The sequence below is a fragment of the Ambystoma mexicanum genome, chromosome 8 (genome assembly GCF_040938575.1).
Source record: "Ambystoma mexicanum isolate Mex_15411 chromosome 8, UKY_AmexF1_1, whole genome shotgun sequence".
NCBI classification, from domain to species: domain Eukaryota; kingdom Metazoa; phylum Chordata; class Amphibia; order Caudata; family Ambystomatidae; genus Ambystoma; species Ambystoma mexicanum.
In genome coordinates this window covers 1,650,738,843-1,650,756,532 of record NC_090929.1, presented here as the reverse complement: position 1 = coordinate 1,650,756,532, position 17,690 = coordinate 1,650,738,843, and the positions used below count along the sequence as shown (strand labels likewise).

The window sequence follows — 17,690 nt, the reverse complement described above, 5'->3', positions numbered from 1 at the left end:
AATGGGGATGAACACGTGTATTAAGCCCTGCACCAACATCTGGACCCTTCTCTTCTGTTTAGATAGCATTCAGTCGCCATGGGCGCACTCTAGGCCCTGATTCACAGAACGTTTTCCTATGGGATTGCGCCATTATAAAACGCTTCCATAAATCTCGGCGCACGCAGGATTATTACCAACACTCATTGTTGTGAATGTGGGAAGAAATTACGTGTCTCCTGTTAATTAAAACTTTGTTTTAAAATGGCAATTAAAGGAAAGAAAAAAATGACAACTTGATCCCGCAGTTATTAAATAGAAATAAACACATTTCCCAAACTTTTGCTACTGATTTAAAAGAAATAAAACAGTGCTGACCCCCCTCCAAGAAGCATTAATTTATTGTGAAAAAGCAGGATTGCCCACCCCTGTGTTTTTTTTTTTAGGAAAGGATGTTCTTACAATCCTGCAAACAGTGATTCTAACTGGGTGCAGCATTTACTGGCCCGCTCCTCTCTGTACTCTAAGGGACACACTGTCCAACACAATACCCAGTGGAGAAATACATAAAATGGAATTATTGGTAGCCCTGCCAAGCAACAGGACTGGTGGCAGGGTAACAGTGTAAGGCCTGTGATCTGACTGGCTCAGGGTGTGTGCAAAAAGTAAAAGATGCATAAAACATGTTTTTACATTTTTTTTATAACCATTCTTGCTTTTGCACTTGTGCATGAACGGACATGTTGAGTCCGTGTGTGCTCTTTCCGTTGCTCGCATGTTGTCTTCGCGGCCATACGGTTACTGGGTGTGTGTGCCCTAAAGATGGGACCGTCCATGGTCAGCAATTTGAGCTGTCCGCCTCTTTCCCTTTTTGGTCGGCTAGTTTTGCTTGTTGCGAGTGCTTTTCGTCTTCTCCAGTGACTTCCTGTGAGTTGCTCCGTAACTTGGCCCGCTCTTCCGATGGAATAGCTTTGCTTGGGGAAACGGGCTCTACCACAATGTCTGATGGCAAGACGTGTTCTCCACCAGCGCGGTCCTTCATGTCGCACCCAGCAGCAGCGACTGCCGTCCTACGGAAGGAACACAACAAGTAGTTACTCCACCAATGAAATGCTTCCGGTTCAGTGCCCACTTCCGGGACCGATTCTGAGTTCAATGCAAGAATATTACTGTTCTGATATACAATGACAGTTTCACATATTTCTTCGAATTCTAACCATTAGCAAAATAAAAGTGGGGAATATGAATTACAACCATTTTTTCAACAAATTGAAGCTCTTTGGGCCTACAATGCATTATGGCCTTGAAACACAAATGTCTCTCCCCATGTCCTTCTCGTCAGAGTCCTTACATGAGAGTTTGGCTTCTTCATACGGATTGTAGCAATCACCTCCATCTAGGTGGGCGTACAGGGCTGGTAACAGCGTGCCAACAAGAGCCTAAGTAGGACCAAGCGCAGCTAAGCAGGGGTGATTGACACTCCCAAGCCCAATGTCCCATATAAAAACCAAGGTGGCCGCCGCCTAAGTTGAAAAAAGGGATTGCGTCCCTTTTCTATTTTTATTGCGCCAGCCACAGGAGGGAAGGAGCGCCCGGACCATAGCAAAAGCCTCCGGTCAATCAGGTAAGTGGGGACGGAAAGTGGCAGTGAGGGAAGGGTGCGGGATGCCTTTGGCACTTGGGGGGGAGGGTGGCTCCCTGTTGCCTCCCCACAATCAAGATGGCAGCACCCAGAGAAGGGCCTTCGCGTGGCTGAGAAACACTGTGTTCTTGCCCACATTTCCAGCCACCTAATTGGCTGAGCGCCCTTCTCCAGGTATAAAGTTTCATAGTACTTTCTTCAAAACAGCATAGAAGAAAGAACCCCTGGCAAAGCCCCAGTCCTTCTTCTATGTTGTTTTTTGTCATGTGACCTATAAATATCTCCCATTCCCATACCAATGCCTGTTTCGTGCCTGTCTCCACAGCGCAGGTTCTTCGACGAACTACAACAAACAGATAAGTATTAAACTGAAGATATAAGTAATTTGAAATTAATTTGTATGAATCTATGTGATCAGTGGGTACTACTTAGCTCACTGCTAACAAAAACATTCATTAGAGCAGTACTGGTAACTGCTGCGTAGGAGGGGAGAGATCTACCCCCATTCCCTCCACAGAAAACTACTGATCAGTTCAGCGGCAGGAGAACGCCTCCCAGGTCTGCACGCCTTCCTCGTTGGCAGGTCTGCTGCAGCCATTGCTTTCCTGTTCCTATTCATTCTCAATAAGGAGTCAGGAGGGGCGTCAAATAGAAGATCTCCCGCTCGAGCAACTCCAGCTAACGGAGCCGGGCAGGGCCTGATGGGGCCCGCTTTAGGTTGAGGGCCCACCATCACCTCCCATTCCACTAATGTAGGGCTAGCTCCAGCTCCCGCGAAGAGGCAGACCATCGGTAACTGTCCACTCTTGACATGTCTATGCCATCTGCAGGGTGCAGGTTCATATCCCGCTACGGTCAAGTCAGTTTCCTTGGTGATTGGATGGGGGACTGCCTGGGAATAGCAGGTGCTGCAGACTCTCCTCCAATCCGTCAGTGGGTGGCACAATCGATGAAGTAGCTGCCTTTGGAGCCAGAACCTAGTCAACACTGGTGGGATTCTCTGGCAATAACATTATCACTCCCTGGCTTCAATTGTAATTAATATCTCAGAGTAGATGGCTATTTTCAAACATTAGCCTAATTTAAATGGGTTTGGAAGTGATTTTCCACAGTAGTTATTTGTATGACGCCCTGTTTGTGTGTTGTTTTGCACCGGTTTAAGGGAGTCAATAGAAGTCGACAAGGGTGTAGATGGTGTTTGACCCTCCCCAGGTATGTCCCTTTGACCCCGGAAGTGGTGTATAGTGTTTACAGGGCGCTGAGAGATGATACAGGTATTAACCTGTGATGTTAGGGGCGGTGTGGTGCACCAGGGGTGCTGTGGAGATGATGTAGTCATCCGACCCCCCCATAGGGGCGGAGTGAAGGGTATCTATACAGAAGGAGCTCCAGCGAGAGGTATACAGCGCTCCTGCAGACTGTCCTCCACTCCGTCAGTGGGTGGCACAATCCATGAAGTAGCTGCCTTTGGAGCCAGAACCTAGTCAACACTGGTGGCATTATCTGGCAATAACATTATCACTCACTGGCTTCAATTGTAATTAATATCTCAGAGTAGATGGCTATATTCAAACATTAGCCTCATTTAAATGGGTTTGGTAGTGATGTTGCACTGGGGTATTTTCTATACACCTCTGCTCAGAAAACAAACGAACAAAAGAACCACCTGACTAAAGTGCACGCCTGATCCCTGTGGGAGGCAGATGCATGCCCCAATCAGGAGCCAGGCTACGTATACATGCAGGGCCGGTCTTAGGGCAGGGACGGCCATTAGCCACCCACCAAGTCAGCTCGGGGCAGTCTTTCAAGGTCTCCCCCGAGCTGGCGTGGTGGGAGAAGGCACTGCAGGCGCCCTATCGAAATGAAATGTGCCCTGCTCTCAGGAGTGGAGTGCATTTAATAAAATAGGGCGCTGATGCTTTTGCATCAGCGCCTATTCATAAATGTGGCGCCACATGTTTGCTTTGCTGCCTAGGGCGCTGCCGTAGCTAATGCCGGCCCTGAATACACAAAATAAGTGACTGTAGCACAAGAGGTTAATGGCTTGGCTTAAAGCCTGCAATTTCCTAACTATATATTTATCATTGAACAACATATCAGGCATTTTTGATTCGTTAGTGGTTATCATTTTCTACGACTATCTAACCCACCATGAAGTGAGGCATCAGTTTTCCTTCATCCAATCCCCATCCTAGTAGCAGACACTGAGCAGATGCTCCATTGACGGTCAATCTCCTACTTCTTCGGCCACTTGCTCACTTCAATCTTGAGAGATTTGTCTGAGACTGATAAGTAGCGTCTCCATGCTATAGACTCCGGGCCTCGGTCAGCATCGGGTATCGCCCGGCTCAGCAGACCAGGATGGACGTATCATTCTAAGTAGCCAGATGCCTGTTACTTGTCACACCCTGTGAGCAAGGGTTGTCCATGTGAACTATTGCCTATATTCCCCCCTATTCATGGCAACAATATGGATTTCTATCCTGCCATTCAGGGAGTAGCAGCTGCAATCCTACACGATGCGCCCCTCCTGTGAGGGCACAATGGATAGCAGGAGATGTGACCTCTGGGGTATTCCACCTGAGTAGTGATATGTGAGCCCTTTCATCAACTGACAGTCGGAAGTACTGCCCTACCTGAAGTCCCAGTCCGGAAGTGACATCATGCGGTGTTACGCCGGAAGTACCGCCCTGTGAAAGGACAGTTCCTGCAAGTGAGGCAGTGTGGCTGACCCATCATTCTGGGCCGTATAGCTGTAGTGCTACAGGGGATGTGAAGTCACGGCAGTGCCCCAGAAGTCCCCCCTAACTCCTATCCTGAAAGTGACCTCATGGGGGTCCCCCAGAGGTTTTGTATGGTTGGAAGGCCTCGCCCGGATGTGGCAAGATTTGTTGCACCCGGAAGTCCCACCCTGTGAAAGGATCGTCCCCGGAAGTGAGGCAGTGAGGGTGAGACATTATTCTGGGCCTAGCTGTAGTTTTATACGTGATGTGACATCATGTCAGTGTCCCAGAAGTTGCCCCTACCTCACATCGTGGAAATGACCTCATGGGGGCCCCCCGGATGTTTTGCATGGTTGGAAGCCGTAGCCCGGATGTGGCAAGATGTGTTGCACCCAGAAGGCCCACCCTGTAGGTTGTGGGTAAATGGTGTGACTATTTTGACCCTGTAGTAATTGTTATGAAGCTGTTTGTGTGCTGTTTGCACATGTTTATGGGGTGCCAATAGAAGTCGGCAAGGGTGTAGATGGTGTATTTGAACCTCCCCAGGTATGTCCCCAAGACCCCGGAAGTGGTGTATAGTGTTTACAGGGCGCTAAGAGATGATGCGGGTATTAACCTGTGGTGTTAGGGGGCCGTGTGGTGGACCAGGGGTGCTGTGGAGATGATGTAGTCATCCGACCCCCCCATAGGGGCGGAGTGAAGTGTGTATATACAGGAGGAGCTCCAGAAAGAGGTATCCAGCGCTCCTGAAGACTGGCTGTACTATTTGCATGGTGTGACCATATGCTTGGACTGTAGGTCAAACTATACAATTATTAAATCAATCTTCAAAGACGTTTAAGTTCTGGTGCATGTAGTGTGCTAAATATTCTGTTCGGTATGGTTATGTGTTGTGTGTTTATTTAGTAATAAACAGTGTACAATGAAGACTGATATTTATACTTGGTTTTTAGAAGATACCTGTTCAAACAAATGAATTAAAACAAAGAAATCAAACATTTAAATGTAATATGGCAAAAGGGATGATCGTTTGTGTAACTGGCTTGTGAATCCTATTCATGTGTTGTTTTTGAAGGTCAAGTTTTGTTATCATGAGCGTTTGTGGCAGAGACCTGGCGCACATTGTTTCATGCAAAGCATGCGGAAACAGCCTGTGTGTGATGGACTCACAACTGGCATTCATGCACGCATAAGGTGCGTCAGGGGACGTCTGAAATATATAGGCCACGTAGTGATGATTAAAATATGACTCACAATTGTAAGACAAGGCTGTGATGTAATGCATTCAAGCTGTTTTGGGAACGTACAGAATTTGTATTTGCACATTTTTTATTTTTTCTCCAGTTTCGATTCAGTAGCCGGAAAAAACAAAAAAAAAAACACAAATGATTTTAAGCTGTGTCATGGGTATACATTTGGTCGCGCAAGATATACACGTTTGTGTAACTTTGCAGAATTCCATGTTATGTAAATGTAACAGCCTGTGTGTGTTGCTTGTGATTGACGTGTTATGCACACATGGTGATGCTATGGCGTGACTGGGGGTAAAGATTAAACCGTCCCAGAAAAATAAATATATGGGACGGTTCTGTAGAGCTCCATTTTAACACGTGTGGGGCTATCTGTTAAGAAAAGGACAGTGAAAAAGGCAAAAAAATGTCAGGGTTCAGGAAAAGAAGTAAGTGTCACGGGCCCTTTGAATTTCTTTTTTTTAAAGGTATATTTATTGATTAATTTGTTTATTTTAATATAGACATATAAAACCTTGTTGTTCTATGATTCTGTAGATTTTACAACAAACCTAGACGAAGGTGAAATGTGCACTTTGTTTATATGTGTGTGTTTAATGCTGCATGTTGACCTATAGAAGAAAAAAAATAATATATGAGAAAAAACCCGGTTTTGAATCTCGTTAAAGATATGGTTATTTTCAGGCTGTAAGACGGCTGTATAATTGCAGCATTTGGCGCATTGTGATTGGTTTGTATTTTGCGGGGACTGGTGTGGAACAAGCTGTGTTTGCACGAGCTATCTATAATATTGATTAGTTTCGTACAGACCTGGAGAGCTATTTGGAGTTTGGACTTTCATGTTCTCTGAATCTTGCACCGTGTAAACCCAGGCTGCGCTTTGTGTATTCAGACAGTCAGGTAATGGAAACGATACATAGAGGCAGGTGCTTGCGGAAGGCGAAAGTTAGCTGAGGAGGTTTCATCCAGTGCTGTGCAACATGACTGTAGCAGTTTTTAGAGTTATATTAAAACAAATATTAGTTTTTTTTAATTTAGGAACAGATGATGAGGAACAGCATGGCCTGGAAGCATAAACCGGTAATACCTCTAGTTGTTTTTTTAAACGCAAAGCTATTTAGCACGTTTTTGTTTTAACAGTGCATGTTGGAGACTTTTATTGCCATGACTATGTACTTTGATGTTCTCTGAATCTTACACCGTGTAAACGCAGGCTGCGGATTGTGCACCCAGACAACCCTATAATGTAAACGATATTTAGTTAGGAGTGTTTGTTCTTTTAGAAGCACAGGAGAGCGAGATTCAGCGTTGGCTTTAGAAAGCTGCAGATGGCTTAGGCGATTTGATCCAATGTGGCGCAACATGGCTTTAGCTGTTTCTTAGAATTATATTAAAATACAAATGTAAGTTTTATTTTTGTGTTAACAGTGCATGTTGGAGACTTTCAAACGTTAATTGATAATATCCATCTTGAAAACGGTTTTCATCTTTATGGTACAGAAAGCTTTTATTTTTATTACAAACATTTTTTTAAAAAGTGACTTTGGTGAGGACCCTGCAGGGCCTAGCGTGTCAGCACTCATTAATACAATGTATACTTTTTAGTTTTACATATCAATTACAGCAGCCCACACCAATGCGAAGACAGGACATGTACATGCTGTGTATTCTAAGGCCGTGGAAGACACTTCTGATTGTGGTAAGATTCAAGAAGAGAGGCAAGGAAAACACTCATGGATGGCACACTCAAGCTTCTGGCAAACATTGAAGATGAGCTAGGGAGTGGCTCATACATGTAGATAGGGGTGTGGACAAAGTGGGGATCTTGGTAAAGCCTAGGGCTTTCCGTGACTTTGGGGGACTGGTTTCCAGGCATTGCCCGAAGGGAAGAGAGATCCACAGTTCAAGGCGAGGAAGGGGGGGAGGAGGGGAGGATGGGGGCAGTCCTCAGTTTCGGAACCTCAGGCGGAAGGTTGGTTGGAGGAGTTATTTTCTGAGCTTGACTGCAGGTTCCTTGATGGAGAATATTTCCTGAGGGTTTGCAGATGTAAATGGCAGCCGGGTTCCACCAGCTGTCATGGTGATGCACAGAACTATGAAGTAATTGCAGTATTGTATGGGCAACCCAGTGAAGATGTGGTGGGGCTACAGAAACACAGTCTCGTTCGCTAAATCCTAGGATCAGGCATGTGGCTCTATTTTGGAGGGACTGAGAGTTGATTGTCTATTTTTGGGGAGGCCAGCGTACAAGCTGCTGCAGGTGGATTCAATACTGTACTAACAACTGCAGATTATATAAAAACTCCCACGGATTCTCCTTTCTACGTTTCTTCAGATCTGTCCATCATACAATTATTTTTGGGAACACAGTCATTCTGTTTCCATCTTCTAGGAAAAGAGGCAGAGAAGATCCAGTTTGCACTAGCCTGTCCTCTTTGGGGTGGGTGCAAGCGTGATTTGCATATTGTCTTCCCCCTTCTGCAATGGTTTGACGGGCTGAAAGACGGTGGGCTGGCCAGAGCAATGCCAGTGCTTATGATTAGTTCAAACCCTTCCAGCCATCCTTCAGTTTTGAAAACGCACCCATCCTCCCCCTGGGGGATGGGTGTGCCAGACGTGGGTACCGAGCCTGCTATGCCTATAGACCCAGGCTACACCTCACTGGCTATTCCAAATAAGGCTTAAGCAAGTCTGGGGTTGTCTATGTTCTATTGCAAAATGGATGTGATCCTAGCAGTTTGGAAGCGAATGCTCTGGAGAGCAATGCCAGTGGTTATGAATCATTTAAACCCAAGTGGGTCCATACAAAGGAGCAAAAAAAGCAATACAAACAGAAAGAAAGCCAAAAAGAAAGAGGGAAGGAGTGAAAGGGTAACTGATGAAAAGCAAAAGACATAGGAAAGGATAAAGAAGCTCTGACGAATCCTTAGATGCCATCACTTCTTCCCGAGTGAAGCCCCTTCCCATGAGGCCAGAAAGGTGAGGCCGCTACTCGGTGGTCCCCCAGGGGGTGGGTACTCAGTGGGAGGATCTCATGGGGAGAGACTTCTCCACTAGAGATAAGGACGGCCATCTAGGGTGAACGCGGTACAACATCCCTCACCATCACAACACTTCCTTTACCTCCCCTCAATCAATGAGTCCCACCTACACATCCCTCACTTCCATATCACACACTTCCCTGTATATAGGTGAGACTGAATACCCTACAGTTACTGAGAAGAGGAAGAGTAGGGAGGACGAGGAGGAGGTGCCGAACAATGAAGAGTCCTCCTAAGAACTTGAATGAGCATTCTAGCTCTTATCACTCATTCAACATAAAAAGAAAGGAAGGACTTGCCTTTTTGTCACACCGTCCCATGAGCACACGCAAGCGAGAGGATCATCCGGCTTGGAAAGGAGGGGACGCTGCTGACCGGGAGACAAGCTGGAATGCTCAGGTATCTCTAACCGGTCCAATGCGGGCAGACCAGCCCGAAACCAGGGACAGCAGGGGTTCAGGCAAGCTGAGCGCCTGCATCATGCTGGCAAGAAAAGGCAGACAACCTGCAAGGAAACAACTGCCGCAGAGTTCGCGCTGCAGAGGCGGCAACAAGAAAAGTGATGAGAGACCCGAAGTAGAGGTCGGAAAGCCCTGCGAACCACCAAATGACACCTCAGAGACCAGAGAGGTACGCGGGTGGTCATGATGGCTGCTAGGGTCTACGGAGAGAGTGCAAGAAAGGAAGTAACAAGGGTCTGGGACGTCCGTGCAAAGAAGATGATCTCTGCAAGTAATCTTCATCGTGGCAGTACCTGGCAGGAGAGTGAACCAGGTCTGCAAAAACTAAAACCTGAGAAAGGCCAGGGGAAGAGAGGCATTCCCACTGGTATTGTTGAACTGTGTAAAACCACAAAAGGAAAAGCCGGGGAAGGGAGTAAAGCCCCCTGGTGTTGCAACAATGTGCTGCTGGAGTACCAGGAGAAGAGAGGTATTCGCCTGGAGCCCATAGACGGGGGGAAGGGAGTCATTCCTCCTGGTGGTAGAAAACCAAGGAACACAACACCTGGAGAAGAGAGGCATTCTCCAGGAACCCAATAGTTAAGAAACAACTAAGCAACTATGGGCAATAAGGAGTGTTTATGTTTGCACTGGAACTTTACCTTTTGAGTTTGAATTGAGAACTTTTACTGTTTTGTTGGCATGACAACCTGGTACTTTGCTTTGTGCCTTGGAAAGGGATTGAGACCTGGAAAGAGAGTCATTCCTTCTGGTAAAGATCCCAGCTAACAACTGGAACTGCGATCTGCTGTCCAGAGGACGGGAGCCATTCTTCTGGACCAAGAAGATCCACCACCTCTTTAGTTTAGATATAAGTGTAAGGGACAGAAGTAGGCTCTGTGACACAGGACAGTGGACTATTGATTTACACAGACATCTTGCCCGAAACCTTAGCATTTTAGTTAAGGCAGGGAAATCCCTCTGTGAGTTAAGGAAAGGCAGGTGCTCTCTTTATTTTCATTACTAATACAAGTCTATATCAACAGCAATGTCACAAGTGTGTCAGTCTCCTCCTTCTGCACCCTTACAAAGCAAGGAAAAGAGAACAAGATAAGAGATGGATAGAAAAAGAAAGAAAAACAGAAAAAGGGAAATGCCTATGTGCTCTACATGGTACACGGCCATCCTCTCTCTCTCTCGCTCTCTCACTCTCTCTATATATAGTGCAGTGGTCAGCGCTCAAATGTCAAATGTTTTTGCATTACCAGGGTTATACTGGGGATAACTGGGGTTATAGAAGAAAACGGGATTGGGAATGAAAGTGTGCCACATGAAAATACCCACAGTTATTTGTGGGAGTGTACAGATTACCACAGTTATTTGTAGTAAATTGCAAACGTTTTACAAAAAAAAGAGTTAAAAAATGAGATGAATACAAATAAATGTGGAATTTTACAGTTACAGTGAGGTGGGGGGTAATGGTTGTGGCTGAAGGATATGGGTACTGGGTAACGTTAAGGAACCGAATGGTGAAATATGGAAAGTGAACATGACCACTGGCCATGGCTAGTAGTACCCAATGAAACCTATTTGGGCAACACGTCAAGGGGTGAAATATGGAAAGTGAACATAGCCAAAGGCCATGGCTAGTAGTACCCAATGAAACCTATTTGGGCAACATGTCAAGGGGTGAAATATGGAAAGTGAACATGGCCAAAGACCATGGCTAGTAGTACCCAATGAAACCTTTTGGGGCAACACATCAAGGGGTGAAATATGGAAAGGTAACATGGCCAGTGGCCATGGTTAATAGTACCCAATGAAACCTATTGGGGCAACATGTCAAGGGGTGAAATATGGAAAGTGAACATGGCCAATGGCCATGGCTAGTAGTACCCAATGAAACCTATTGGGGCAACACATCAAGGGGTGAAATATGGAAAGTGAACATGGCCACAGGCCATGGCGAGTGTGCCCAAAAGAAACATAGTGGTGTGGCCACAGCCAAAGGCCCTGGCTAGTGGGCCCGTTTAGGAAGCCTTTAGGAGCAATATGTAGGGTGGCCCTGTCTGAAGACCATGGGCACTGGCCACAGCCAAAGGCCATGGCTAGTGGGTCCAGAAGAAAGCTATTGGGGTAACATGTAAAGGGGCCACAGCCAAAGGCCTGGCCAATAGACATGGGCAAAGGCCATGGCTAGTGAGTACAAAAAAGGCAGTGGACATGTAGGGAGTCCAAAAAAAACATATTGGGGGAACGTGTACAGTGGACACAGCCAGAGGCCATGGCGAGTGGCCTGTTAAAAAACAATGGTATAACAAAAGGCTTGAAATTCACAGAAAAATCTGTACTTAAGGTGCAGTTAAGTTGCACAGATTTAACGCAACAAAACCAAATTTAACGCAAGAAGTATTTCTCACCTCGCAGGTCCTGAAAGGGCTGGAGGAGTACAGTTTTGGTTAGGTCCAGGGGCATCGTCCAATATTCAGCACCCTTACAGATTCACAGATGTGTGGTTCACTAAATAGTAATTCAGAATCCAGTATTGCGGTCGAGATACAAATGACTTAACAGGAATGGATGGAGAGCCTTATGATTCTAATCAGTGTTTTAACAATTTGAAAATGTTTTCTTTTGTGTGTGGTCTTGTTTGCACTGTGAAAAATCGATGTTTCAGCTAGAACACAGCAAAGGTTTTGTACTAGCATTGGCAAAACGACCACTAGATCGTCCCACCGACCGCTTACCTGAGACCACTGTTTCGCCAACCACTCCTGCATGGGGCGCAAGCGCAGACGTGCGTGTGGGACCAGGAAAATGCAAGATGCCATCATGCCTAGCAAACGCATAGCTTTGCGTATGCTTATCTGGTGGCCGGCTTGATAATGAGGTTTTTGCAGTAACATGTTTTGGACTCTCCGTTGAGGGAAAGACTAACCCTTCTTCCGTGTTTATGACAGCTCCTAGGAACTGTTTCGTTGTGCTTGGCACAAGGCTTGATTTCTTTCTCGTTTATTGAGAAGCCCAATTGGAAGAGAAGGTTGACAGTTCTCTGAGTGTTTTTCCTGCAAATTTGGGGTGTCTCCCTTATAATCAGCCAGTCGGCCAGGTAAGGGTACAGTGGGATTGCCTCCCTGCGCAGGTGCGCTGCCACCACCACCAGTACCTTTGTGAATACCCTTGGAGTGGATGCTATTCTGAAGGGTAGCACCTTGATTTGGTAGTGCTGGTTTGCTATCTTGAAACGCAAGAATCTTCTGTGCGCTGGGATCATTGAAATATGACAATAGGCATCTTTCATATCCAATGTTGCCATGTAAACCCCCCCCCCGCTTTAATAGAGGGATTACTTCTTGTATCGTTGTCATGCAGACCTTTTGTGGCTTGCAGGGCGTAGGTTTAATACTGGGCGCATTGTTAGATCTTTTTTTGGCACAAGGAAGTAGGTTGAATGAATATCCTTGATTACCTGGTCCGCCTGGATGATTTCTATGGTGTCCCTGAGAAGCAGCATTGCAATCTCCTCGAGAAGGATGTGTTGTTCTTCCTTCAAGTAGTTTTTGACACAGGAGATGGTTTTGGGGTCGCTGAAGAAGCTCCACGCAATAACCGCCCGCCACGGTTGATAGCCCCCACTTGTCCGAGGTGATCCCCTCCCATGCGTGGGTCAAGTGTGAAATACGCCCTCCTACTGGAGAGGCATGGGAGGGCACCTGAAGTGGGTGGTCATTGCTTGGGAGGTGTGGCTCCACCTCTAGAAGTGGGACCTCCCCCGGCCACGAGATCGACGCTGGGCCCTTTGGTAACCCTGTGAGGCTTCACCCTGGTTGTTATTCCAGGATGAGCCCTGACTTTGTCCGTAACCTGATCCCCTTTGTGAATTTTGTCCACAAAATGTACAAAAATTGCTACCGTCTCTTTGGCCTGATGGCTTATTCGTAAGCTGGCCCAGTGATTTTAAACTGTCGTACTCCTCCTTAGCAGATTTAAGGCATCCTCCATGGCTTTCCCAAATAGGACTTTGGGTTCCACCGGCATATTAAGGTGTGTTGCATGAGTTTCCTGGTTAAAGCCAGACTGGCGTAGCCACACTTGACGCTTAATAATGGTGCTTTCAGCAACAATCCTACCCGCATTGTCTGCAGCATCTAAATTATTCTTTAAAATGCAGCTGGATATTGCTTTGCCATCTGCTGCTACTAGGGCCAGTTGGGACTTGAGGGGTTCAGGAGCTGAAGCTAGTAGTGTTGACACCTCATCCCACTTATGGCAGTTGTAGCTTGCCAGTAGTGTTGTGTTGTTCGCAATCCTTGTTTGAAAGGCTGCTGAGGTGGCCACTTTCCTTCTCATAGTGTACAACCTTTTGCTCTCCTTATCCGGGGGTGCCTACAAAGAGGTTAAAGGTGTTCACGCCCTCTTTGTAGTTGTGGTTCCCACAAGTGAGTCCGGTTTCACTGTCCCCTGTAGAGAGGGTCTGTAGGAGCAGAGCGGATTGACTGCCCGCGTCTGGTTTGGGGTCTCCAGAGAAGGTTGTATTCTCGTCTGGATAGATTGCAAGATGCAAATAAATTGGGTGACGGCTTTCCTGTCTCCGAGTATATCCCCAACAAAGTCTTCATCCAGCTGAGTCTCTTGGGTTTGTATCAGAAAGTGCTCAGCTGCTTTAATGAGCACATCGTTCTGCAGTGGCTGATTGTTCACTGGTGAATCTGCCACTGGGGGGGTCTAGGTTGACGGCATAGGGTATGTTATACACATCTTCCTCATCGTCATCATAGTACTGTTCTCCTCCGTCCTGTATGGTGTAATTGTCTTCAGTGTCTGTATTTGGGTCATACAGATCAATGAGTACTGGGTCCTGCTCGAGTGAGATAGGCAGGGTGTTAGGATGTGACTTTTAGGTGGGAGCTGAGAGGAGGAGGCAGCAGTAGTGGGAGGGATGGCATGTAGGCTTTGTAATGCCTCTGGGTTCTTCTGAGAGAAGTCTGCCATAAATGGCATTCTCCTCATGACTCTGTCAAGGTCCTTGCAGGTCCATTGGGCTGCACTTGATATTGACCTTGGATCCTGGGGAGATACTTGACTCTGAGGTGCTACTTGGCCTGAGGTGTAGGATGGCCCTTGTTTTTCAGGGCTGCTGCCAATGAGTCCCTCCTCTGGGAACCAGAATCATTTTCCCCGTGTGGTGTAGAAGATTTTTCCCTATGGGGGTGAAGGGTTTTAGAAGAGTGTTTCTTCATCTCCTTACCCTTAAGGAGGCTTTCAGGGACATGTTTTTCACCAGGTGGGCTAATCCCGAATTTTTGGAGCCCATATCCGTTTTCGGCGAGGAGTGTCGAGTTTCGGCAGTGGAGTGAACCGAAGTTGCGTCTTCTGACGTCCGACGTTTCGGCAGTGTGTTAAGACATGGTGTCTGTACTGTCTTTCGACTTTGGGGCCCTGTCCTGTGGCGATCGGGACCTTGAGTGGCCAGAGGACAGGGATTCTGTGGACCTCTCCCTTGACGCTGTGTGTGGGCATTTTGTCGACTGTCGTGCTGATTCACGGCCCTTGGCCGTGTGTTTAGTGCTGGGAGCAGTGAGAGTGCTGTTGGCGCCAGGTGTCGTCCCCGTAACAAAGCCGCCAGCCTGTCTAATCGAGTCGGGGGCTTGCACTTGGGAATCTAAAGGTTTCCTGTCGCCTTCGCCATCCCAAGAGACGTGATGCTGCCATCGCTGTAGGTTCCCTCACGTCCATGGCGGCTTCGGCCTGCATAGTGTGATGGTCCCAGTGCTTAGTCTTGCAGTCCTTAAGCATTTTAGGCTTAAAGAGCTTGCAGGCTCGACAATGGCCCTCGTCGTGATCCTGTGGTAGGCGAAGATGGCACACTAGGTGCTTGTCTACCCAGGGGATTTTTTTTATTACAACTAGGGCAGAATTTGAAAGGGGTTCTATCCATAGTTAAAGGAGATGGCAGCCAGCGGAGAAAAGTGAGTGTATAAGGGTAAATACATTCTCCAATGTCCACCCCCCACTTTCCCTACTGTTTGAGCTGAGGCCCGGTGCGGCCTTCCAAGACCGAAAGGGTCTGTTGATGGAGGTTCTTATTCGACGGCCGTATTCTTCACCGATGTCGAAGATATTAACGAGAGTCGGTGATAGAAAGATAGAAAGGATAGGAAGAGTAAACTAACTCTAATTGAAATAATCAATGGCGTTATGCCGCAATAAGAACTCTGCGATTTAGCGTCCGTCTAGGATGACAGCAAAAACCAATCTGAGGGACCTTGATGCATGAAGGACCATGGGTACAGTGGACGTGACACTACGGATAGCATTACTGGCATGCCCTGTCGACATCCCTTTACGATTTCGAAAACAATTGTAATACTCCGCAGCTTCCACTAGATGGCGGCCTATGCATAGCATGTGAATCTAAGCAGATTCCACAAGCCTCAGAAATACGATTACGGTGAGTAATGTATCCCATATCAGGGCTTCGCCGGGGGCCTCTTTAGTCTTCACATGGAACTGGCATCCAATAAAGCTTTGAGAGTGTGATGGAACTTTTTACAGTGTTCAAGTCAAGCCATGGATTAGGGTTCTTCTATACGTTACCCGCGGAGGGGGCTAGAGATATTTTCAAGTATCCCCAGAACACAACTTTACTTGAGTGTATAGGCTGTCTCAATGATGTATAGTCTGGATCTTTGTCGGCTTGTAATGTACTCCTACAGAGGCAAACCATGTAGAGTTGCCCCTCTTGCCCGAGGGGTCCCCCACTCTTTTACAGAATTAAGTCTTGCCATAGGGTTTCTTCCAGGTAGGTTTCTCTTCACCCATTTAGTGGGTACAGATTATGGTAACCCCCCCAGCCGAAGGCAACCTTCTTGGAATTAAGCCTGCTGAACTCTCTCGTGAGGTTCTTCAGATCCCAAACTTCTCTTTTAATCTGGTGGCTTTGCTTCAACCACAAGGATCTCAAACCGAGCCCCCAGCAGGCGATTTTCTCAGTATCCGCGGACTCTTGCATGACTCCAAGCTAAAGCCCCTTGGTTCAATTCTCTCCTGCAACCTCAAGCCCTCTGACAGCATGGCCTTCTTGGCCTAGCTATGTCCTGTTTCTCAGTTCTTCCCACATTCCGGCTTCTTGCTCGCCAGCTCTTCCCAATATTCTCACACCAACACACTGGAATGCTGTCCTAACTCCCTCAAAGACTAGTGGCTATTGCTGCTTTTTATAGTGTGGCTTAGATACAAATCGTTGTAATTATTGAGTTGGTTGATGGGGCCCCTTCCCGATTCGTTTTTGGCTATGTGATTGGTGCCTGGCTAATGGCTCCAGTTCCTCCCCATCTGTACGCCCCTGATGAATGACTTGTATTCAGGTGTTGTGCACATTGTAATGATCCAATTCCCCCCTTGCGCCGACCCTTGTGGCCCAAGGTCTCAAATATCCTGTCCCACATCTTGGCATCAGGCAGTGGTGTCATTTCGGCATGGCGTGTCAGAATTCACACTGGGATTGCTGCAAGTAAGTTTATCCTTTACCCAACTGTATGAGCATGGCGTATGTGCGACTAGCCCGTCTGCTTTTCCATGCTGACATGCATTTCTGTTGGGAAATATCCATGTTCCGTTCTAGCCTACTATAAATAACCCTTTTTTGTTTAACCTGTACTTTACTCTGAAATCATGTGTTGATCCCTCGGTCTGTAACATAGAATAAATGGTCTTCTTTTACCGAGGCGTGGAAATAGCAGATTTTAGCGCGGCATCAATGGACTGCAGCATGATCCTGGCACTCACGCGATTTGAGCACAATCAGAAGCACTGGATAAAACTCCTCGTAACCCGGATAGGCGGGGTGTTACTTTACAGGTTCATACACAGTGGGGAAAACCGGTATATTTTTTAAATGGGAGGACTTTGTGAGGGGTCGAACGTATGAGGCGGACACAGTGGTAACATGTTTTTGTAATATAAGAGGTTGCAAAATACCTATCTTTCCCTATGGCTAATAGAAATTTCCCTACCTCAAAATAATAAACTAAAGGGTCGGTCAGGATGTCAAACAATTATAAGCCCACCGTCGTGTCCAAACAACCTATTTCCTGCTCTTGCACATATGAACTCAAAATAAGGCGCGAGGTGAATTTATTTAAAGTACCTAAAAAAAAAACAAGTTCCAATGGTGCGCAAAGTAAAGTTCAACTTGGGTTTGCCTTGCCTTCCAAGGTGGGTGGTTTCACGTCATTTTCATGTATCGAAATGGTTCGCCAGACTTGATATTAGGGGGATGATTCCCTTCCACTAACCTTTCCAGATCTGGAGTGCCAAGGGGGACAATACTTTCACATCGGCTCAGAGGATGCACTCCTGCTCTTAGCTCTCACAAGTTCTTCAATCCACAGGCCTGGTATACTCTCCTGCCAGGGACTGTCTCCCCTTCCTTAGAGTGTGGGTCCCAGACCTGTGTTTCAGTTCCTTCTTTGGCAGACCTGGCTCACTTGTCTTTCAAGTACCGCGACTATGAAGATTTAGGAGTACGGCTCTCTTCCAGAGACGACGTGAGTCCTATATTCGCCTTCTCCGTATTTTGGTCAATGTCTACTACTTCCACTTCTTCTACTACT

General features: G+C 46.8%; 1 protein-coding gene across 1 annotated transcript in view; it reads right to left on the bottom strand.

Annotated features, from left to right (window-relative positions):
- Positions 1–362: 362 nt before the first annotated feature.
- Positions 363–17,690, bottom strand: part of SHTN1 (shootin 1) — a 797,962-nt gene continuing 780,634 nt past the window's right edge. The window contains exon 17 of the mRNA XM_069611915.1: positions 363–1,049. Coding sequence (XP_069468016.1) covers positions 818–1,049 — 232 coding nt within the window. The 3' untranslated portion in view covers positions 363–817. The remainder of the gene's footprint in view (positions 1,050–17,690) is intronic.